Source organism: Barbus barbus (assembly GCF_936440315.1).
Source record: "Barbus barbus genome assembly, chromosome: 32".
Classification (NCBI taxonomy): Eukaryota; Metazoa; Chordata; class Actinopteri; order Cypriniformes; family Cyprinidae; genus Barbus; species Barbus barbus.
Genome location: NC_136760.1, coordinates 8,623,157 through 8,646,633, shown reverse-complemented (window position 1 = coordinate 8,646,633; position 23,477 = coordinate 8,623,157). Strand labels below are relative to the sequence as shown.

General features: G+C 41.8%; 1 protein-coding gene across 2 annotated transcripts in view; it reads left to right on the top strand.

Annotated features, from left to right (window-relative positions):
* Positions 1–18,957: 18,957 nt before the first annotated feature.
* The window catches only part of nmt1b (N-myristoyltransferase 1b), a 52,091-nt gene continuing 47,571 nt past the window's right edge, over positions 18,958–23,477 (top strand). For both annotated transcript variants that reach the window (XM_079389352.1, XM_079389351.1), the window contains exons 1-4: positions 18,958–19,143; positions 19,223–19,328; positions 19,416–19,560; positions 19,634–19,752. In XM_079389352.1, the coding sequence (XP_079245478.1) occupies positions 19,124–19,143; positions 19,223–19,328; positions 19,416–19,560; positions 19,634–19,752 (390 nt within the window). In that variant the 5' untranslated portion in view covers positions 18,958–19,123. The remainder of the gene's footprint in view (positions 19,144–19,222; positions 19,329–19,415; positions 19,561–19,633; positions 19,753–23,477) is intronic.

Below are 23,477 nucleotides of genomic sequence, written 5' to 3'. Positions count from 1 at the left end.
GCTTAATTATAAAAGAGCAAATTGGATCAAGTTTGAGGAACAAGTGAATATGGGAATATCAAAAATAGATAGTGGAAAAGGAGTAGACGATTGGAATAGTTCCCTTAGCAAAATGATGTGGTTAGCAGCAGTTCAGAATATACCAAAGAAAAAAATACCAGTAAGAGGAGCAATGGTACCATGGTGGACTAAAGAATGTGATTCTGCGGTCCGAGATAGGAATAGGGCATATAAAAAATTAAAGAATCATCTATTAGAGAATTGTGCAATTGAATATAAAAGGCTTAGAGCTAAGACTAGACGCGTAAATAAGGAGGCAAAGAAGCATAGTTGGAAGAGGGGTTGCTCATTGCACTTTATGATGCGGGAATCAGAGGAAGAATGTTTAACTGGATTAAGAATTTTTTAAGTAATAGGACAATTCAGGTAAGGGTGGGAAGTGAATTATCAGAGGAACTTGAGATAGAGAATGGAACACCTTAAGGAAGCGTTATAAGCCCAGTTATTTTTAATATACTAGTTAATGGTATGTTTAGCAGAGTGGGAAAAGAATTTCGGTTTTCATTATTTGCAGATAATGGGGCCCTATGGAAGCGAGGGAGGAACCTTTCTTATATTTTTGGCAAAATTCAAACTGCTTTAAAGAGGGTAGCTGAATGGGCCGATGATTGGGGCTTTAAAATATCAACAGAAAAAACAAAATACATGGTATTTGGATGTAAGAAGAAAATGCCAACACAGCTGTTACAAATATATAATTCGACTATTGGAAAAGTTAAACATTTTAAATTTTTAGGGATGTGGTTAGATGAAAGAATGACATGGAAAAAGCATATTGAGATGGTTTCGCTTAAATGTGGGAAAATAATTAATGTCCTAAGGTGTGTGGCTGGGTCTGATTGGGGGGCTGATAGTGAAACTATGATGATGATATATAGAGCAATGATTAGATCAATTATTGATTATGGCTGTATGGTATATGGGGCAGCAGCCCCTTCAGTAATTAGACAGCTTGATATAGTCCAAGCAAAAGCTCTTAGAGTGTGTAGTGGGGCGTTTCATACAACTCCAATACCTGCGCTATTAATAGAAACAGGGGAGATGCCATTAGAAATAAGAAGACATAAACTTGGTTTAAAGTATTTAATGAAACTAAAAGGACAGACTGGAAAATTACCAACAAAAAACTTGTTGAGTCAGCATTGGGAGTTTATGGGAACAGCAGGATTGGTTAAAACAAACTATACAGAAACACTCAAATCCATGGCAGGTGAAATTGGTATTATGAATTTGAATGTATGTCCACCAATATGTCGGTCCGATTTACCTTTGTGGTTGATTCCAGATCCCAATGTTGATTTATATTTTTTGAAAACAAGTAAAAAAAAGATGTCAGAGGTTGTAGTGGAGGAGATAAAAGCTCGGCAGAGTCAAATGTGGGGAGGTCATCTACAAATTTATACTGATGGGTCGAAGGATCCTGAAAGTGGTAAAGTGGCTTTTGGTATAAGTATACCTGAAATAGGATATAAAAAAGGATGTAGGATTCCTGATCATTTGTCAGTATTTACTGCAGAGTTGGTAGCAGTTCTATGGGCAGTAAAGTGGGTAGAAGATAACAAACGGGAATATTCAGTCATATGTAGTGATTCAGCCGCAACTCTAAGTACAATTAAAGATATGAAATCTAAGTCAAGACCGGACTTACTTGTGGAAATTTTGCAGGTGTTGTATAGAGTTTACAAAGCAGGGTATGAGGTGGGGTTTTTGTGGGTTCCGGCGCACATGGGTGTGGAGGGTAATGAGGAAGCAGATGAGGTGGCAAAGAAAGCAGTGCTGGAGGAAAGGGTTCAATTTAATTTGCAATATGGATCACCAGATTTCACAGAAATAATGAATAGGTCAGTAAAAGAAATGTGGCAAAGGTCATGGGATTGTGAAAGGAAAGGGAGAGCTTATTATTCAGTACAAAGAATGGTAGAGAAAGACAGATGTAATTATAGATGTCAGAGAAGAGATGCAGTAGTCTTATCTAGATTGAGGTTTGGACATTGTGGGCTGAGGAGTGGGCTGGCTCTGATTGGTAAACATCCTGATGGACAGTGTGAATGTGGAGATAAGGAAACAGTGATGCATGTATTAGTGCATTCAGGAGGTACTCTCCTCAAAGGAAGAAATTGTTCAGGGAACTGGGAGCTACTGGAGAAACTGTTTTTAATTTATGTTCTTTATTGAATTTGGATAGGTGGAACAAATTGAAAAAGCTGATGGAGTATCTGCGAAATATTGGCGTATATAAAAAGATATAGACAAGCAGTATTAAATAAGTTGTAAATAGCGATTAGAGAACAGAGGAGGGCAGCAATATGCCATAGCTGCGTCTAGCTTGCCGGAAACTACAAGAAGAAGAGGTAACGAATTACAGCTACTCATTATAGAGATTATATCTCTCTTTTTCGATTGCTTCTGTCTGTTCCTGTCTGTCACACTGTTGAGAGGTTTGTGATTGTAGCTCCTTAGCTTCGCTTTTCTGTTGAATCTCTATCTTACTTTCACTCTCTGTTGTTTAAGGTGATAATATATAACTTAATTCCCACCATATTTCTGGTCTTTTTAAAATCGTGAGTGTAGCGCGTTAGCATTCGTTAGCCGGTTAGCTTGTCATTCGCTGTTCCATTCGTGTTTCTATTCGCGGCTATTACTGTTTTCTCTATTCTCGCTCCGTTTAATTTCTCTCTTGCTCCGTTTTTCACGAATTCATCAAACAACAGTGGTAAGTGGTAAATCAGAATTAGTCATCAATCACGGTGAGTAATGGCTTCTTCGACTGCTTTTGTTGTTTGCCACATGTACAGTTTATCGCTCTCTGTCGGTGACAAGGGATTCACTTGTGATAAATGCAGGGAAATAGTTAGGCTGACAGAGAAGATTTTTGAACTAGAGACACGCATCCAAACTTTAGTTGAGGATAGTAAGAATGTGAGGGCTGTAGATACTGCTTTGGATGTGACTAGCTCAGGGAGTCCTGTATATTGTTAGATTCTGGTAGAGCAGTTGAGAGGAGCAGGGTAACTGAGTGACTGTGAAGCGGCCTAGTCGCGGGTCAAAACACTGCTCTTCCGTTCCGATCAAAACATCAAACAGGTTCTCCCCACTTAGTGACGCACCCACTGAGAAACCCGATGAAAGCGCTAATGATGTTCGACTTTGCCAGCCGGAGATCACTAAAAATAATGTTAAAGAGGTGTGAGAACTTGCAAGTACGATGTCAGACACTGTAATATGCTCTGGTCCCCTCCCTGCTTGCCGGGGTTATGAGATCCATAGCAGACTGTCGTCACTCAATGGCTGGATGTCTAAGTGGTGCCTGCAGAATAACATAGGTTTTATAGACAATTGGACAAGTTTTTGGGGCAGACCTGACCTGTTGAAAAGAGATGGGTGTTCATCCCTCCTGGGGTGGTTCTGCTCTTCTCTCTAGAAATATGGAACATAGTCTTAGAGTTCGTATTTGACTAATTGGGGCCCAGGTCAGGAAGCAGACAGACTGGCTAAACCGACTGTCTGCTAGCCACCTCACGTCACAGAAGTCAGTTAATTCTCAGCACATAGAGACTCTTTCACCTAGATATCACACTATAGAGACTGTGTCTGTTCCCCGAGCTAGAAAATATCCAAACCAATTTAAGAGTAACAATTTGATTGACGTTCAACAAATAAAAAACTTATATAATACAAAGAAAAAAATTATAAAGCTTGGCTTACTGAATATCAGGTCCCTTTCTACGAAAGCACTTTTTGTAAATGATTTGATCAATGATAATAATCTAGATTTGCTCTGTTTGACAGAAACATGGCTAAAACCAGATGAATACATTATTTTAAACGAGTCTACCTCCCAAGATTACTGTTGTAAAAATGAACCGCGTCCAAAAGGCAAAGGGGGAGGTGTTGCTACAATTTATAGCAATATTCCCAGTATTTCTCAGAGGGCAGGCTTTAAGTGTAACTCCTTTGAAGTAATGGTGCTTCATATAACATTATCTAGAGAAACAAGTGTTAATGATAAATTCCCTGTGATGTTTGTACTGGCGACTGTATACAGGCCACCAGGGCACCATATAGACTTTATTAAAGAATTTGCTGATTTTCTATCAGAGTTAGTGCTGGCTGCAGATAAAGTCTTAATCGTTGGTGATTTTAATATCCACGTTGATAATGAAAAGATGCATTAGGATCAGCATTCATAGACATTCTGAACTCTATTGGGGTTAGACAACACATGTCAGGACCTACTCATTGTCGAAATCATACTCTAGATTTAATATTGTCACATGGAACTGATGTTAATGATATTTAAATTCTGCAGCAAAGTGATGATATCTCAGATAATTATCTAGTCTTGTGTAAACTCCATATACCTAAAACTGTAAATTCTACTCCTTGCTACAAGTTGTCATACTTTGTTTCCCTGTGTCTTATTTCAACGTGCTCCCTGTGTTTCCTTATGCCCTTATTTGGTTTTGTTCCTGTCCCCGTTTTGGTTGATTAGTTTATTAGTCCCTAGCCCTGTGTTATTAATTATCTAGTTAAGTCTCCCCTTCATAAGCCCTGTGTTTCCCTGCCTCTGTGTCCGGTCTGATCGTCTTGATGTGTTCATCTCCAGTGATCCCTGAGTTTGGTAAATAAAGATTTTTTTAAGAAGTTCAAGACAAAGTAAGCGGCGTCCCACGTTCCTGTTTTTATTTTCATTTTAAGAGTTTTTTGGTTGTTCCTGTTTTTTCCCGCAGCATGGATGCCACCTCCCGCTTCGCCGCCCTAGCCCGTCAGGAGCACCCCTTTTATGTGTATGCAGAGGAGTTCTGCAATATCGCCACGGCGACGGCGTGGGATGATGCCACGCTTAACAAGCTGTTCTCGCTCGGGGCCAACTGCCACCGTCCCGTGGACCTCCCAGACACCACCGGACTGAGTTGGAAAGAAGGGATCTACCGGTGTCTGGGAAGTATCCGGGCCCGAGCCAGAACCAGCCCGCCGTTTGCGGCTCTCCCGATTCCACCACCAATGCAAAACAGCCGCCGTCACGGCCAACGCAAGTCAGCCATCCTTGGCTCTTCCAAGCCCGCCGCCGTCCACGGGGAAGTTCACACCGCCATCTGCGGCTTTCCCATGCCAGCCACCGTTCGCGGCCAATGCAAACCCGCCGTTCGCAGGGAAATTCACACCACCGTCCGCGGCTCTCCCAAGCCCGCCGCCATTCGTGGCCCACGTAAACCCACCGTCCGTGGGGAAGTTCACGCCGCCGCCCGTGGCCAACCCCAGCCCGCCGGCAGAAAGTATGGCAAGCCCTCCAGCAGAGAGTATGGCAAGCCCCCTGTGTGGCAAGCCCTCCGGCAGAGATTGTGGCAAGCCCTCCGGCAGAGAGTATGGCAAGCCCTTCGGATGATGCTCCTCGTAAGTGCCTGCTCCTCGCAAGTGCCCTCCAGTGCTAGCTCCTCGCATGAGCCCTCCTATGAAACCGCAGGTCCCGTCCATCCCCCAAGGATATTTTTTGGGGGGGTAGTAGGGCTCCTACCGAAGAGGTTGAGACGGGGTCTCGGTCTCGGAGGCGGACCAGCCATGGCCGCCCAAGCTCCCTGCTCCGCCACGGCCACCCAAGCTCCAAGTCTCCTGTCCCGCCATGGCCTCCCGAGTCCCCGGATCCGCCATGGCTCCCGGAACGGACGCCGCTCTGGAGGCCGGTAGCCCTGCTCCCTGATCCCTGGAGGCCTCCAGAGCGCCCACCCCTCCTCCCCTTTGGATGGTATATGGCGCGAGTCGGGCTTTGGCCCCCACACGCGGGGGAAACACTGAGGGCTGAACGAGGCTCACCGCACTGCCTGAGTCCAGAAGCGCCTGAACGGGCCGTCCGTTCACCTTTATTTCAGCGTGAGGGGCTTCCCGCGGTGGCTCCTGGTGAACAGCACAGCCTGCCATCCAGGCCCGGTTGGGCGAAAGTGGTGGTTCCGTAGGCATCGGTTCACCCTGTGGGCCGGGAACCGCGGGCCTGCTGCCGGTGCGTTGGGTGTCCTCCGGCGTGCGTCGCTCCTGGTACACCCTCCGGGGTAGAAACGGCGCTTGATCCCCAGCCTCCCGTCGCTGTGTCGCATCAGCCAGCTCAATGGCTTCTACCAACTCCCCGGTGGTTTGCGGATTCCGCATGCCTGCTGCCTGCCAAAGGGCGCGAAGAAGGGCACGAAGGAGCCTGTCCACCACCACGCGTTCCGCTACTTGGGCGGTGCTGGGATTCCCGGCGAGCAGCCAATGTTGGGAGAGGCGCGTGAGTTCGGCGGCTTGGGCGCGGGCTGGCAACCGACTGTTGTATTCCCAGGCATGAAACAATTGGGCAGCCGAGATGGGAGACAGACTGACGCGGGCCAGGATTTCTCTCTTTAATTCGTCGTAGCGGTCATTCGAGCTGGAGGGCAGCGAAAAATAAGCCTGTTGAGGCTCACCGGTTAGGAGCGGTGCCAGTATCCGCGCCCAATCTTCTCTTGGCTAGTCCTCCCGCACCGCGATGGCCTCAAACATCCGCAGGTAGTGCTCCACGTCATCATGCACCGTCATTTTCGGCAGGAGCTGGGTGGCCTGAACACAGGGATCTGGCAGCGGAACCCGCTGGGCAGCGGCGAAGCGGAGCGCGGCGACTTCGCGCTTTGTTTCGCCTTGACGCGCGGCCATGTGTTCCACGATCTGCTGCTGCCTGATGCTTACTTCTGTTAAATGTTTTAAAAGCTCTTCCATGGCTGGGGGACGAGTCGCCGTCTGAAAGAGAACAGAGTGAGGGGAGAAAGCAATGAAAGAAGTTGGTCGGTTCGGAAGGAAAAAAATATAGTTGTGGATATTGCCGGTGACTCTTCAGCGATCTACCCACATTCTCCACCAGTGTGGCGGGCTGAAGAATCACACGACAAGGGAAGGTGCAAGAAAGACCCCGGAGGGTGTGTTTATTGTGCCAATTCGTAAGTAAAAGTGCCAACGTGTCCGGGTGCTCGACTTCCGTGCCCTGTGATCCTCTTCTCCTGCCGTCTGAGTGCTCGTTGTGGTCGCTGTACGAGTGCAGAGTGGCGGGCTGGACGGTCAGGTGCTGCTGCCTGTGGAGCAAGAAGGACAATATCAGTTCACTTGCTTCTGGAGACATTTCTCACCATTGTGTGTGGCAGAGCGGCTTTTGTAGCTGTCTCCGGAGCAGCCTCAGCTGCGACCGATCAGCCCGGGGTGATTGTGAACAGGTGTTCCTCCTCCGTTGCCAGGGCGACGCTGATAGGCGCTCGGGACCCGCGTCACACTATACAGCCATCAGCTACAGTATCGCATCAGATAGTGCACTATAGATCCCCTGAGGAACAATTCCACTCATTCTCTACTATAGGAGATGAAAAATTGTACAAACTTGTTAAATCATCTAAACCAACAACATGTATGTTTGACCCTATTCCATCTACACTACTAAAAGATCTGCTTCCAGAAGTCAAAGATCCTCGTTTGGTTATTATTAATTTGTCATTGTCATTAAGATATGTTCCTGAAACCTTCAAATTGGCTGTTATTAAGCTTCTCATTAAAAAAAACACAACTTGATCCCAAAGATCTAGTTAATTACAGACCAATCTCAAATCTCCCTTTTCTGTCAAAGATACTAGAAAATGTACTATCCTCACAATTATATTCCTTCTTAGAGAAAAATGTTATCTGTCAGGATTTCCAGTCAGGATTTAGACCCTTTCATAGTATTGAGACTGCTCTAATTAGAGTAGAACAGTTAAAAAATTACCTGCTCTCTTCATCTGATCGTGGTTGTATCTCTCTATTAGTGCTACTGGACCTCAAGGTTAGATTATTGTAATGCTTTATTGGGTGGTTGTTCTGCATGCTTAATAAACAAACTACAGATGGTCCAAAATGCAGCAGCTGCAGTTCTTACTAGAACCAGGAAGTATGACCACATTAACCCGGTTTTGTCAACACTGCACTGGCTCCCTGCTAAACATCGTATAGACTTTAAAATCTTCTTAAATACTTATAAAGCCCTGACTGGTTTAGCTCCTCAGTACTTGAGCGAGCTCTTATCGCATTATTGTCCTTCACGTCCATTACATTCTCAAAACTCTGGCCATTTGATAATACCTAGAATATCAAAATCAACTGTGGGCGGCAGAACCTTTTCCTGTTTAGCGCCAAAACTCTGGAACAATCTACCTAACACCCTTCGGGAGGCAGACACACTCTGTCAGTTTAAATCTAGATTAAAGACCCATCTCTTTAACCTGGCTTACACATAACACAGTAATACGCTTCTAATATTCAAATCCGTTAAAGGATTGTTAGGCTGCATTAATTATGTCAACCAGAACCGGGAACACTTCCCATAACACCTGATGTACTTGTTACATCAGAAGAAGAATGGCATCTACGCTAATATTAGTCTGTTTCTTTCTTATTCTGAGAACACTGTTGCCACCCAGATTCAGTCCGTATCCAGAACAGATGGTGGATCAGCACCTAGAGATGACCTCTACAGCCCTGAACATCAGCGGAGACCAGGGCCCGTGTTCACAAAACATCTTAACCTGTTAGCGTTCACCAGAGCGACGTCGCACTGAACACTCTTTGTTTGCATGTGTCATTGTTTTCTAATAGAATAAATGAAACGGGACAAAGTTAATCTTGTCAAACTATATATCATTCTGAGGGTCTAAGCCTCAAGCATCGACGACAGATCGCTGTTTTTCGATGGAAAGCTTATAAGGAATTAGTGGCACAAATTTGCTACATTTGTGTAAGCAGTACACATCCAAACACGCAGAGTAAAAAAGCAGTACGTACCTTTATCATTGTAATAACGAGCCACAAACGCGTCCACTGCTGAAATCCCAGTTTAGTTAGAAAGGTAAGGCTCCACAGAACAACATCCCAGCGAGCACTTTTAGTCCAGCGAAACAATAACGCTGTAATAAGGATGAATATTCCTTTGTTTACGTTTCATTTCTTCAGAGAGTTATTGTTCGCGTCCGTTATGGAATAAATTACGCTCAAAAACAGCGTCTTGGTGGTAAAAAAACAAAACGATGTTACAGCATACGGTTTTACAAACATAATGAGACCGTCTACGGAAAAAAAAGTCTCAGAAAAGCGGAATATAGATTATTTGAATTTGGCGCTCCCTCTAGCCAGCCATGACGCACGCTGTGACACGCACGCTGTCATCTGAGCGGGGCGTAACTTAGCGATCTGCTTTATCCATAAAAAAACTGTTTTTTTTTTCTTCTACATTTTTTATATGTGTGTGTGTGTATTGTGTGGGGAATGTGGCCGTGTCTGCATGATTATAATATGTATGGACGCACATCAGCGTGTTTATTAGCGACTCTATGACGGCTATCATTGTGATTCATTGATCAGCTATTATTGATTATATGGCCCATCTGTATGATCATCATCTGAATGGAAGCACATCAGCGTGTGTTTACTGACTCTATGACCATGTCTGGCAATATCACTTCACGTCTGGCAGTGATATTTATCATTGTAATAACGAATAACGAAGAATACTTCAGTATACATACTATATACAAAGCATTTTTTTCTATTTTTTTTTTCCTTTTTATTACTCAAATAATTATTTTTGTATTTTTTAGTGCTCAAATAAATCTGTCTATTATTTTATAATTGAAAAACTATGCAGGAACATGTATAATGACTAAAATAGCTTGTATAATTCTGCAATCCATTTGGTGGTTATTTTTCCTCAAACAGGGGGGTGGGGGGCACTATAAATAGTTTCAGAAAAAATATTGCAGGAATCTCATTTTTCATGGTATCTTCTTCAAATTTGAAATATGAACTCATGAGACATGTGGCTTTCGATCCATTACTTTTCTGGATTGCTCCAGGACTTATTTCATGTATTTGTATATGAAATAAAAAAACATTCAGTGTGGAAAAATATTTTTCAAGGCACGTCAGTGTCACGGTGCACACAGCAGGGAGGAACAAGGAACACGCATACGAGGATGTAAACTCAAATAACATATTTACTAGACATCAGGCAGGGCAAGACAAGGCAGACACTGACAGGAACACCGGGGAGTAACGAGTAGACCAGACAAAATGGCACAACACAGACAGGACTATAAATACACAGGTAACTTAACTCAAACACACCTGGAACCGAATAAACTACTGATTACATGAAACGAGAACAGGAAACAAACCAAATAAGGGCACAAGAGGCAGGAACACATGACACCCACACAACAGTTCTCTTACATTACTCCCCCCTCCCGAAAGGCTCGTCCTGAGCCTTAACAGTTCCATCGGGGAGGGGGGGTGGGCGCTCTGGAGGCCTCTCAGGACAGACACGGACCGGAACACAGGACAGGGACCTCCAGAGCGATACAGACAGACGGAGACATCGGAGAGCTGGACGAGACCAGCGGAGACACAGGAGAGCTGGACGAGACCAGCGGAGACACAGGAGAGCTGGACGAGACCAGCGGAGACACAGGAGAGCTGGACGAGACCAGCAGAGACACATGAGAGCTGGACGAGACCAGCGGAGACCCAGGAGAGCCCAGGAGGCCATGGTGGAGCCAGGGGCTCAGGTGACCATGGCGGTGCAGGGAGCACAGAAGGCCAAGGCAGAAGGTCTACGGAGCCTTGGCCTCGGACCCCTCTCGGCCCGGCCCCTACAGCCGGAACCCTACTACCCCCCCCCCAAAAAATTTCCCTGGGGATGTTGGGGGTATCAGGAGCCCTCCGGGGCTAGACACAAGTTAAAAAGTCCTCGGTCACTGGTCAATACGGCGGCAGCCGGCTGCCACTACCACAACGGTGGCAGCCGGCCGGCTGACCATCCCAACGGCAGGGACCGGTGGGCTGGAGGCAGCCCCAACCGGTGTCGGGCCGAGTGACCTCGGACGGCGGGTTGGCTTTCCCCGCGAAACAGTGGCCAAGGTGAGCCGCGAACGGCGGCGTGATCTCCCGCGAACAGCGGGGTCGGTGAGCCGCGGACGGCGGCGTGATCTCCCGCGAACGGCGGGGTCCTTGAGCCGCGGACGGCGGCATGATACCCCGCGCACGGCGAGCTGGAGTCAGCGGCGATCCGGCGGGCTTGACTCAGCGGCGATCCGGCGGGCTTGACTCAGCGGCGATCCGGCGGGCTTGACTCCCGCAAACGGCGGGTAAAACAAAAAACACAGGAACAAACAAAACACTGGAAAAACTGGACAAAACAAAACGCGGTGAAGGGACGACGCTTACTGTACTGGTCTGGTCTTCTGTCACGGTGCACACAGCAGGGAGGAACAAGGAACACGCATACGAGGATGTAAACTCAAATAACATATTTACTAGACATCAGGCAGGGCAAGACAAGGCAGACACTGACAGGAACACCGGGGAGTAACGAGTAGACCAGACAAAATGGCACAACACAGACAGGACTATAAATACACAGGTAACTTAACTCAAACACACCTGGAACCGAATAAACTACTGATTACATGAAACGAGAACAGGAAACAAACCAAATAAGGGCACAAGAGGCAGGAACACATGACACCCACACAACAGTTCTCTTACAGTCAGTGCCTATAACTTTTTATCTTTTTGAGCATTATCAACTCTGGATGATAGATAGTAAAGCCCAGAGTCTCTTCTTTCCAAAGATACCTAATTTGTTTGTGTAAGCACACTTTGTCACAAACTGTTACCATTTTAATTTAGGTAGGTTATTTTCACCTGCGAGGCCACAAATGGCAGTGAAGGTTAACAGGTTAAGGCTAAAAGTAGCTCCTAACTTGCCGATTTAGGAGAAAATCTTAAAAATAGTGGGCGTGTCAGTCCTAAATGTAGGACTCCTAAATTTTTACTCTGAGTATTTTTCACAAAGCGTTTTAGTACTAAATCTAGGTCCTAAATCTGTGAAACGTTAGGAATACTGAAGAGGACTCCTAAGTCACTGGCTGTGTCCAAATTCAGGGTCTGCATCCTTCGGAGTACTCATTTGAAGGATGTTACGTCACAGCGCCGCGACGAAGGCTGTCCAAATTCGTAGGATCCTTCAAATGCGGCCCACAAATATGTCCTCCTTTTCCCCGAATTGGAAGGATGGGTGTGGTGGATCCTTTCCCCTCCTACCTATCCCATAATTCTTTTCGGCAGAGTGTAATGGCGGACGAAGCGAGCGGTAGCGGAGTGGGAGAGGAGTTTCTCTGACAAAACAAGCTAAAGTGTATGCTTCGGCTCAATGAATTTGTAGGAGAAATTAGTAGAATACTTAAAAACAAATAAAAATAGGCTATAATGGCTTACCTGGATGTGACTGTCTTGTAGTCTGATATAAAAAACTCTCCGACCACGAGCAAAGAAAGTATTTAATTTATTGAATTGCTTTATTTCTTCCAAAAGAATTAAAATGAGGAGATTAACTCTTTGTTTGTCCATTTTCCCGCTTCTTGCTTGGCGCTGTCACGGTTGCTAGGCGACAGGATATGAGCAACGGGTAAGGGAGGGAACTGAAAGAAGGGTAGGCTGTCCAAATTCACAAACACCGACTTCCGGGTTTTGCGGACGTCGGAGGATCCCTCCTCCTTCAACCAGGTAGGAAGGATCCTAAGGAGGATGCAGACCCTGAATTTGGACACAGCCACTAAGACCAACTCACAACTATCCTAAAATGGCAGTTGCCGGCAATCTGCCCCAGAATAGAAACATTTTAGAAACATTTGACGATAATAAGCCTTTAAAATGGTATCACCTTTAAGGTTTGGAGGTTATCCCGACTCCAAATTTTCCTTTGATTATATACTTTTCATTAACCAGTTGGGCAAGAAGTAACAGATGTTCCTGCGTCCAGTTTAGTTTTCTTTTACGTTTGCATGTCTTACTATCAGTCATGATTATTCTACTCTGTTAATTAAAAGGCTGTTTATATGCATCTGCTGCAAGAAGCATACATGTAAGAGACTGACAATTAGCTGAACATATATTTGTTTAATTAGGAACACTTAGCCTGCATGTTAAAATCTTTATTTAAATCTGGCAATTAACATTATTTTTTAAACCTTTATTTGGATATGGCAACATAATATCGTGCTCTACAATATTTCTATGAATAAATCTCTGACAGAGACCCCTCCTCTCTCCTGTCAGCCAATCACTGTGTGCACAGTAAGCATGCTGACATGATCCATAGCAGGGATGGGCAACTTCGGACCTCAAGGGCCACTGTCCTGCAGAGTTTAGCTCCAACTCTAATCAAACACACCTGCTTGTAGCTTTCTAGTGATCTTAAAGAACTTGATTAGCTGGTTCAGGTGTGTTTGATTAGGGTTAGAGCTAAACTCTGCAGGACAGTGGCCCTCCAGGACCGAAGTTGCCCATCCCTGATCCATAGCAACGAGGTCAACCCCGCCCTAACTCTTAGCTTAAGACTTCTCTCTATTCCTTAGTAAAAGTTTGTCTCAGCAGCTTTGTGAATAGGTTTTATGAGAAAACTCTTAGCCAAATTACTCCTATTTAGGAGAACTCTTAGTGATAAGATAAAATGTTTTGTGAATACAGGCCCAGGACACCTAGATGAACCCCAGAGACAAATCCCCAGTGAGGACCTTGTCACCTAGACAGCCATCGGGACAAGACCACGGGAACCAAATGAGTCCTTTACAAAATCTGACTTTGCTGCAGTCGGAATTGAACTGCTGTTTCGTCTGGTCAGAGGAAAACCCCCGACTGAGCCTGGTTTCTCCCAAGGTTTTTTTTCTCCATTCTGTGACCGATGGAGTTTGGTTCCTTGCCGCTGTCACCTCTGGCTTCCTTAGTTTGGGACACTTATTTTCCAGCGATAACGTCTACATGATTGCACAGATACTAATTAAACTGAACTGAGCTGGATGATGACATCATTGAATTCAATAATGAAATGCCTTTAACTGAAAATTGAGTGTTTAATCTTGTCAGTTTACATTATTGACACTATTTTCCTATTTTGATATTGGAAAGTTGCTTTGACACAATCTGTTTTGTTAAAAGCGCTATATAAATAAAGGTGACTTGACTCACGATTACTGGTAAAGTCATTCCGGTAATTTTACGGCAATTTACTGGTATTACTGTGTGAAAGGGGCTATAGACAGTGTTTACTTGACTGTACACTTTATAATGCAATCGCTTTATTTATTTGCTTTAGTTATTGGTTTTATTACTTTCTGAAAGCAATATATGTCCAAGTAATGAAGTGAATTCCAAGCATGAAGAAGTAAACTTAAAAATTACTCAAAAATGTGACTTAAAACATACTACAACTTCAGGTTATTTAATAATGTACTTTGAAAGTATACTTTCAATGCATTGTTACAATGATCATTTTCAGTACACAGTTAAAAAATATTCATAAAATATATTTAAGTGCAAATAATATTTTTGCAAAATATATATTTTTTTAGAAAATATACTAAATTACAATTATTTTAAAGTGTGTTAAAAGTTGTATTGTGAAAATAGGCAAAAGCGTGATGCTAATATACTTTTTATATATTTAAAGATAGTACTTTTTTTTGTTGTTAGTAAATTTGCAGTATACTATTAAAACAGGGAATATAAAGTATACTTTTTTTTCACTACAGCTTTAGATGAATGTAAGTAATGTACATAAACACATTTGTCCATTAGTATTGTCAATAAATTGAGGAACATTTGTGTTGGATAAAAAGTGAGTTAATGCATCAGCAACTACCTCAGCATGTAAATGCAGTATTTAGCAGATAAATCACAGAGGTGACTTGACTCGTCTGGATGTTACAGGGACAGATGAGACACACGTGTGTTTATCCAGTGCAGAGTGACTGATGAAGAAATGCTCTCCGTGAGTATATTACTGAAATGAATAAAAAATCTTTTAAATCTTAAGTTGTAGTTTAATTTAATTATTGTAATTTCAAATGTAGCTATTACAGAACTTTTTTGATTCTTAATTGCTGTACATTTGATGGAGAGCTTTTGTGGTGGAGCAGGTGACAACGGCATTTGTGGGGAAAAAGAGGAAAACAAAAATATAAAGTACGAAATCAGTTTGTTCTAATACAGAAATCAAATTACATTGTGCTGTTAAAATGACTGCTTGTGTATTATATTTGTGTATTTTTACAGGATCTGAAATGTCTGCAGACTGGTGTGTGCAGTGAGGATGGAGAAGTCCACAGCAGCATCCTGGAAATGGTCCAGTGCCATGGATGAGATGCTCCGACACTCCACCTGCCCTTACTGCCTCATCTGGGCCGGATGTTGCTGTGCTCTCTTCATCATCAGTGAGCCCAGAGCCAGTGAAAACATCTAGAGAAAGGCCAAAAGAAATTGAGGATGTGATTTTCGGTCAAGTTTGTTCTGCTGGTTTCTGTTCATACAACATCAGTCAATGGAGCCCGAGTTTCAGAAGCCTCAAAAGCATCGTCAAATAATTTCATGAAGAATCTGAAAGTCAGGCTCAATTGACTGATATTGTATGAACAGAAACCAGCAGGACAAACTTGACCAAAATCACCTTTTGTGTTTGGAAAACACACACACACAAGGATTGAACAGCGTGGATGTGAGTAAATAATGACTGAATTTATATGTTTGAGTGAACTAACCCTTTAAAGCCCCAAATAGAAATTTTATGAAATATATGTAAGCATTTATATTATAGTAGTACCTTGAAGAAATAAACTTTAAGAAACAAGCAGCTTTGAGCGTTTGTGCCCAAGGCACAAAAAAGTATTCACATGTACATTTTAATTTTTTTTTTTTTTTTTTTTTAAATTTACAATTATGCATTTGGCAGATACTTTTATTCAAAGTGACTTACAGTGCTCTTATTACAGGGACCTTAATCCCCTTGAAGCAACCTGGAGTAAAGAGGCTTGCTGAAGGACACACCGGTGGTGATGACTGTGGAGATCAAACCTTCTGCTTACCAGTTCCCTACACCACAAAAGTAATGAAGCTATATCAAAAATTAGCTAGTAATTGTGAACATATGAAATTAAATTTGGCAAGAAATGGAAAGCTGACAACATGACATGTAATTTTTTTTTATTTTCTGTAATTGTTTTACAGGTAGTTGTTCTCATAGAGAGCAGGCACACAAATATTTGGAGCAGGCACAGCAGGGGCCAGATTGTCCCACACGCGTTCTCCTGCTCTTGCTTCAAGATTGTGTGGTATGAGGAGGTCATCATGGTCTTTCTCATCCTTTCCGTGCACTCAGGCAACGATAGCCTTGATGTCCCTTTCCCATCCATGATCAGATTCAGTCTGACAGCAGCAATGAGGGACATGATGAATGGCAGAGACAGGTGAAGGTGGACACAGTGGTCAGCTGCTTCATCAGAATAAAGCTGCAGAACTGGCACAGCTGTGTTGAGATGGCAATAGGATGTGGGTTCACTGTTTGTAAATCCATGATTGTTAGAGCAATATGATTGAATAAAGCTTTCTTTCATGTGTTGTTGACTTGTTTATTATCATGGTTACTTTTATTTACATTTTACTCATTTGTTCATGTTTCCGTTGTTGTCAGTAAATAAAATATAATTAGTGAAGTGAAGTGACATATGGCCAAGTATGGTGACCCATACTCGGAATTCGTGCTCTGCATTTAACCCATCCAACGTGCACACACACAGCAGTGAACACACACACACACCGTGAACACACACCCGGAGCAGTGGGCAGTCATATCGCTGCGGCGCCCGGGGAGCAGTTGGGGGTTCGGTGCCTTGCTCAAGGGCACCTCAGTCATGGTATTGAGGGTGGAGAGAACGCTGGAGATTGTTTCATGTGCATTAATTCATGACATGACTAAAAAATTTAGATGTATTCACCTTGGCTACATTTGTCTAGTGTGTAGTCATGCATAGCTATGGCATATGAAAAAGCAAATTACATTTTGCTTGTTTTACTAAAAAATCCAATTAATTAGTGGTCAGCATTTATCATTATTATTGTTCGTAAGTGTTGGGCTACCCATGCATTCTGAGGTAATCTTAATTTCTAAGTAGTAATACTTACATTTTTCGAGTGTAAAATCAACAATCTTCTCCAAAGGTAAGATCGTTAAGCAGCTGATCGACGCCTCCTTTATTACACACATTGCAAACATGAAGGAAAACATATTAGGTAGGGTTGTGGATTTATTGATGCTACAAGGTGTTTGTGCACCTGTCGCTCTTATTTTCTTTTTATTATTATTTATTATTATTACTGCAGAACATACAAACTCCGGGAAAGATGGTAGTATCTTTAACCATGAACAATCATAATGACAAAAAAAAAAAATATATATAATGGGTTTGTGTATATCATATGAGATTATATACACAGGGGAAAATCCTAAATATTGAATAATCCTAAAATTCATATAAACAATGCATTAAAATTGCATTTGTTTTTGTTATTTATAAGCCTCAGGGGTGAAACGAGAGAGACATTCAACAAGAAAAAGAGGAAAACAAAGGAGATTTAAGCCAGTTTTGCGTGTGGATGAACAATTTTGCACATAAAATTAAGAAATTCATCTCAAGAGATAGTGATTTTGGTTTTTCGTAATAAGTAATATCTTTAAGGATTAAATTGTGGGTTATATTAGTAGAGTTAAAAATATAAAAACTTAAACAATCCCAACATTTATTGGTTATACAGCACTACAAAAACACAGCAAAGTGAAAGACTATTGCCTTATACTGTTTGTCTTATTGTTTGTGGGCTTTGTGTACAAAAAAACACTAGGTATTTTTTCACTAGGTATTTGAGTAAATGAAAACACAATACTTACATTTAAATGTGAATTCCCCCACAGAACTCTCATCCGCGCGCAAATTGATTCTGGGATAGGGTAGGGTGCGAAGTGTCCATCAGATGTACACTTCATTTTTATTCCTAGTTTCTCTTTTCCTGTGTTTAGTTCCTGTTTCCTTCTGTTAATATCCTGATATGTTTCTGTGGTTAAGGATTGGTTTCACCTATGTCTTTAGTTCCTCATTTAGCCATGAATATGTATTCAGTTCCCTGTTGCTTGTTCTTGCTGCCCAGTGGTTTACATTCATTGCCTCTTCTACATATACGCTTATGGGACAAGCTTAGCCTCAAATACTGCTCCAAAGCACTGTGGACTTACCGTGTTTTGTTTGCACTTACTTCCTGTCATCTGCACACTCTCAAGTGGCCAAGTAGACAGGCCGGTAAACTCTGGATCAAACCTTAAATTAACAGAGAGTGCTTAGAGAGTGCTATGAACCTGTTGAATCTGATCTCAACCAAGTTGGATTTGTTTGGTTCTTAACCTTTTCTGAAACTGTTCTCTAGTTTCAAATTTGTTCAACTACAGTGGTTTCTTTGCAAGAAAATTTAATTTAAAACTAGAATATAGTGGCTCATATATTTAAAAAAAATAAAGTTTACCAATGGTTATGTTTAGGGGTTATAAACTTATATAATAGCTTATCTCAATTAAATTTAAATAATTTAAAGAGTAAATAACTTCTGAATATCAATAATACAAATACAGCATTAAACAGTTAGTGTTACAAAATATCATATAAACAGGGTCCTGACATTGCAGCCACTTGGATCGCAGAATCAAGCTCATTTATAATAGGGGCTTGTATTTAGCATATTATAGCAAACTAAACCTATATTTGTTTTACAATAAACTTTTAAATTACGGCATGTTTTAAATATGTTTAGATATATATATTAAAAAAAATCTTGAAATGTAAAGTAATTATTAGGGGAAACCAATATTGTCCCAAGTAAACCTATTAAAACTACTTGCAAAACATGATGATATTTGATGGTTATGATGATTGATGATTTAAACTCTTCCATTAATGGCTTTGAAGGCCAGCCTAAAATGCTGCCCTAAGATAAGTGATCACTGCATGAGGGTGTGGAAGGCAACGGATTGGTGGATGGTCATGATGGAGGTTGGGTGTCTCCTTCTTCCCCTCACTGCACATTAAGATAAGCTCCTACACCACAAACACCCACAACTACAGAGCTGAATGATCATATCGTTGCTGCTCTAATACCTGAAAACATATTCATGGCTGAACAGAAATATCTGTAAGTGATCTATCTATTCATTCTAATTTTTGTCTCTTTTTATTTCTATTTTATTTTACATTGTACTGTTTTTATACAGTGAAAAGAGCTTAGAGGAAGACAGGGGAGCTAAAGGCAAGAAGAAGACAAAGAAGCACAAGGGCCAAACATGGGCTAAAGAGGGGCCGCAAGACCCTTTTGAAATGGTAACTGATAATCTATGTGTGTGATCTTTCTAATGAGAAGTGTGAGTATATTTACCTGTTTTTTATATCAGTTGAATTTGTTCACAGCTGGACTCTCTTTCTGAGGAGAAGCAACAAGAGATTCAGAAAGCCCTACACCTGTTTTCTTTTGGTCATGGGCCTCCAAAGAACCTACAAGAGGCTCGAAGACACACATATCGCTTTTGGGATACTCAGCCAGTCCCTAAGATAGGTATGATGCACTTTGCACAGGTAGAAACAGCATAAACGGTGTGCATGTCTACAAACAGCATTCATTCTTTTAGATGAGAAAGTGACATCACACGGACCAGTTGAGTCAGAGAGGCCCGGTGTTCGAGAGGAGCCATTCTTACTGCCACAGGAATTCATTTGGGACACACTCAAACTGGACAACCAAGAGCAAGTGAGTGAGAATACTTTGTGAACCAACACAGTCCCAAAATTATTTATTGTACAAGAGTGAACAAAAATATCCTTGAAATCTAGTGATGAACAATGTACACAAATACTACTTTTGCTAAAGTATAGATGGCTTGATTAAGTATTATTATATTATTATTAGTGCTGTCAATCGATTAAAAAATGTAATCGTGTTAATCACAGTCCTGGACTGTGATTAATCACGATTAATCGCAAATTTAAAATACTAGGATTTACCTTTAAATGTGTTGAAATAAAGGAATGCATGACAAACTAGTTGAAGGAAACCTTTCACACTTCCGCCAGGTATTAGACATAATAGACATATCTTGTTTTAATTCAGCCATTATCAGCCTTTACACTGACAATAAAACATTTAGGGGAAAGTGGGGTGAGTTGTGCCAGTTTTTACTCAAAGTGACTTTAAAGTGAGGTCATGACAGTAATGCCTTCAACTTAAGAATGTACATATATTTCAGGATGTGGTGCATCCCTGAGAACAACAACTTTGGATCTGAAATAAATTGTTTCAGAAATATAGCTTTTGGGGAAAAAGTGGTCTTGTGGCACAACTTGACCCTGGTGCGGGGTAAATTGTGCCTTTGGGGAGAATACGTGGGGGTAAATTGTGCCAGTGATTTCTGAAGTAAAACAGAACATTTTAATGTTATGAACTGTAATGCTATATGAAAGCAAGGCAAACTCAATACAAAATTACTTATTTAAGGTTTATTTAGATATTGTCACCCTATTAAACTGTTGGAATAAGTAATATTTTGTAGTTTTTGGGAAAACACAAAAAACTTAAATACATATTACTATACAAATACTATAAACACAAATATTTGTGAATCATTTCAGGCAAAAAGGCTTTGGCAATAGATGCCTGTTGACATACATAGAACGCTGTCTGTCAATTATGTAACATATAAGAATAAAGTGACTAGGCTAATTTCTAAACATCCTATTGTGACTTAAGCCACTTAAAAACTGAATAAAACTTCTCTTTAATAACAGTGCAAACTCAAAAATGAAATCAGTGTTAGCTAAATTAAACAAATGGCAGGTAAGTCAAACACTGATGAGGCATGCACATCTCCTCACTTCTCCAGATTATCCCCTGTGGGTATGTAGGTCTAGGTGGTCTGGATCTGGCCTACTACTTAACATCCCACTTGTCAATGCTGCAGGGGAATATAAACATCTGCTCCCTTCTGGCTGTACCACCAAGTTTTTGGGGTGTGGGTAGTTTCTTGAGCACATCACCTCTAGGGATGACTGGCACAACTTAACCCAGGCCCTTTGGCACAAATCACCCCAGACCAACAAGTTTGAAAAACTAGCATGATCCAGCAGTTAAGAACTAACAGTCTATGCCAACTGTATAGACTCATTGTGTAGCCTGCTAAAGCACTAAAACATGTGTGAAATGTTTTCAAACTTATCTATAATTATTCAGACACTACAATCAAAAAACCTTGATCATAGAAATTTTACTTTGAAAGGAAAAAAACAGTTTTTTGAGCTAAAATGTGTTTACGTCTCATGCCATGTGTCTCTCTTCTTTGGAGGATGAGTAAAATGGATGGCTTTTCAAAATTATGTGGTCACATGACCAATTTCTTCTATGGTTTTCCAGAAACAAGGGGTGGAACTACTTCCCCCCTGGCACAAATCACCCCACTCTCCCCTACCAAGCCACATCGCTTCAATCCCAGAACACCCAACTATTATCAAAAGTATTTCTAAATAAATACAACAAAACATTTTCTTGCAACCTTACATGAAGTAATATGACAAAATGCATTATGAAGAAGAATTTGACCTGTTCTGCAGGTGCATTAGAGCTAACATTAGCATCATGCTACATGAGACAATTTATGAGATTAATAGTACACTTTTACTCAGAACTCACTTTAAACCACCATCGAGTGTTTGTAACAACTTCCTTTGGCGATCACGTGTATATACACTTTGGGCGGCCGCGGTATATTATAAAAGTAGCCCAATTGTGCAGGAAAACCGCGACCCTGGCAACACTGGTTCACTGTACCCTTATCAAATATGAGTATATCTCTCTCGCACTGTTGCTCTCTCTATCTCTCCCCTACACACACTCTCTCTCTCTCTTTCTCTCTCTCTCTCCTACACACACACACACACACACTCGGATCACACTCGCTCTCTCTCTCTCTCCGCATTCGCTTCACTTTTGTCGAGCCCTCGGTGCCTTATAATCACAAGATCCCTGCTTCCCAATGTGCACACTATCCATCCTATCTGCCCTGTATAGTATTGAAAATGACTAATATCACATAGAATTTAGGAAGGATAGCGTGCACATTGGGACGCAGGCAATGATTACCTTCCGTGCTGCGATGACGGCAAAAATTTAGGGTCAAACCTTAAACGATTAATTTGCGTGAAAAAAAAATATTAAGGCATTAACGCATATGGGATTCATCTAAAAAAATTTATGCGTTAATATTTTTTTAACGCAAATTAATCGTTTGATAAGGTTTGACCCCAACTTTTTGCCGTGATCGCCTGGAGCTCACGGCTCCGAAATCGGTGAAGCACATTTTTAAATAGGCGCTGTTTTTATAAATAAACCACAGATTTGAGTTTTAAACAACTACATTCTCGGCTGAAATACACGAGTCCAGTGTTTCCGCCGCTTGCGATGAGCAGGTTCTGGAGAGAGGACAGAACGGCACACGGGTGGCGGCACAATCTTCGCCACAGTCGGCAGGACATTTACATTTATGCATTTAGCAGACGCTTGTATCCAAAGCAACTTAAATTGCATTCAAGTAACAGTTTTTACATTTTATCAGCTCTTGCTTTCCCTGGGAATCGAACCCATGACCTTGGCGTTGCTAGCGCCATGCTCTACTATTTGAGCTACAGGAAAATTATCGCCGCGCATAGGACTCCGATTCGGGATTGGAAACTCTCCAGATTACCTGATTACCGTTTCCCTCCAGTTAAGGTTGGAGGTGTCTGGGAGCTCCGCCCGCTGGTGGTATGATCCCGAGCCGGAACAGGTTTTAAGGGCATCTCCGTTGAGGGAGCTGGCGAAACGGCACAAAAGCCTGGACAAAATCCAGAGGCTCCTTGGTGGCATGAGCATTTGTTCTGTTTCAGTCGTGTCTTCTGTTACGGTTAGCTGATCCAAACAGGCAGGAAGATGAGAGTTTCAGGAAAAACAGGTATTTTAATAATATAAATGAAATCACTGGTACAGAGCTCAGCATAAACCAAGATAATGTTAAGACACGACCAAGGTAACAACAGAACTGAGGGCTTAAAGAAGCCAAACTAATGAGCAAACGAGATGATTAACACAAAACAGTCTAATGACTGGAAACAAGAACAGGAAATACTAAAAAAGGGCAAAACAGAACTAAAAGGAAACCGACAAGTGACCGTTTCCAACTATTGTTTAATCATTAAAGATAATCAGAGTAGCTACATTTAACCATCATAAGGAGAATTAAATGAAATTGAATTATCTGTTAATATGTAAGATTTCTTTATTATAACTACCATGTACCATATAATAACCCATATATTACGTTTCGTAAGCACCAAATAACAATGACTTCAACAAAATATTGGGTTTTAAAAATGTGAATTTTATTTTTACAGACATTAAAAATGAATAACATTTATTTGACTTTAATATTACATTCATTTCTTACCACT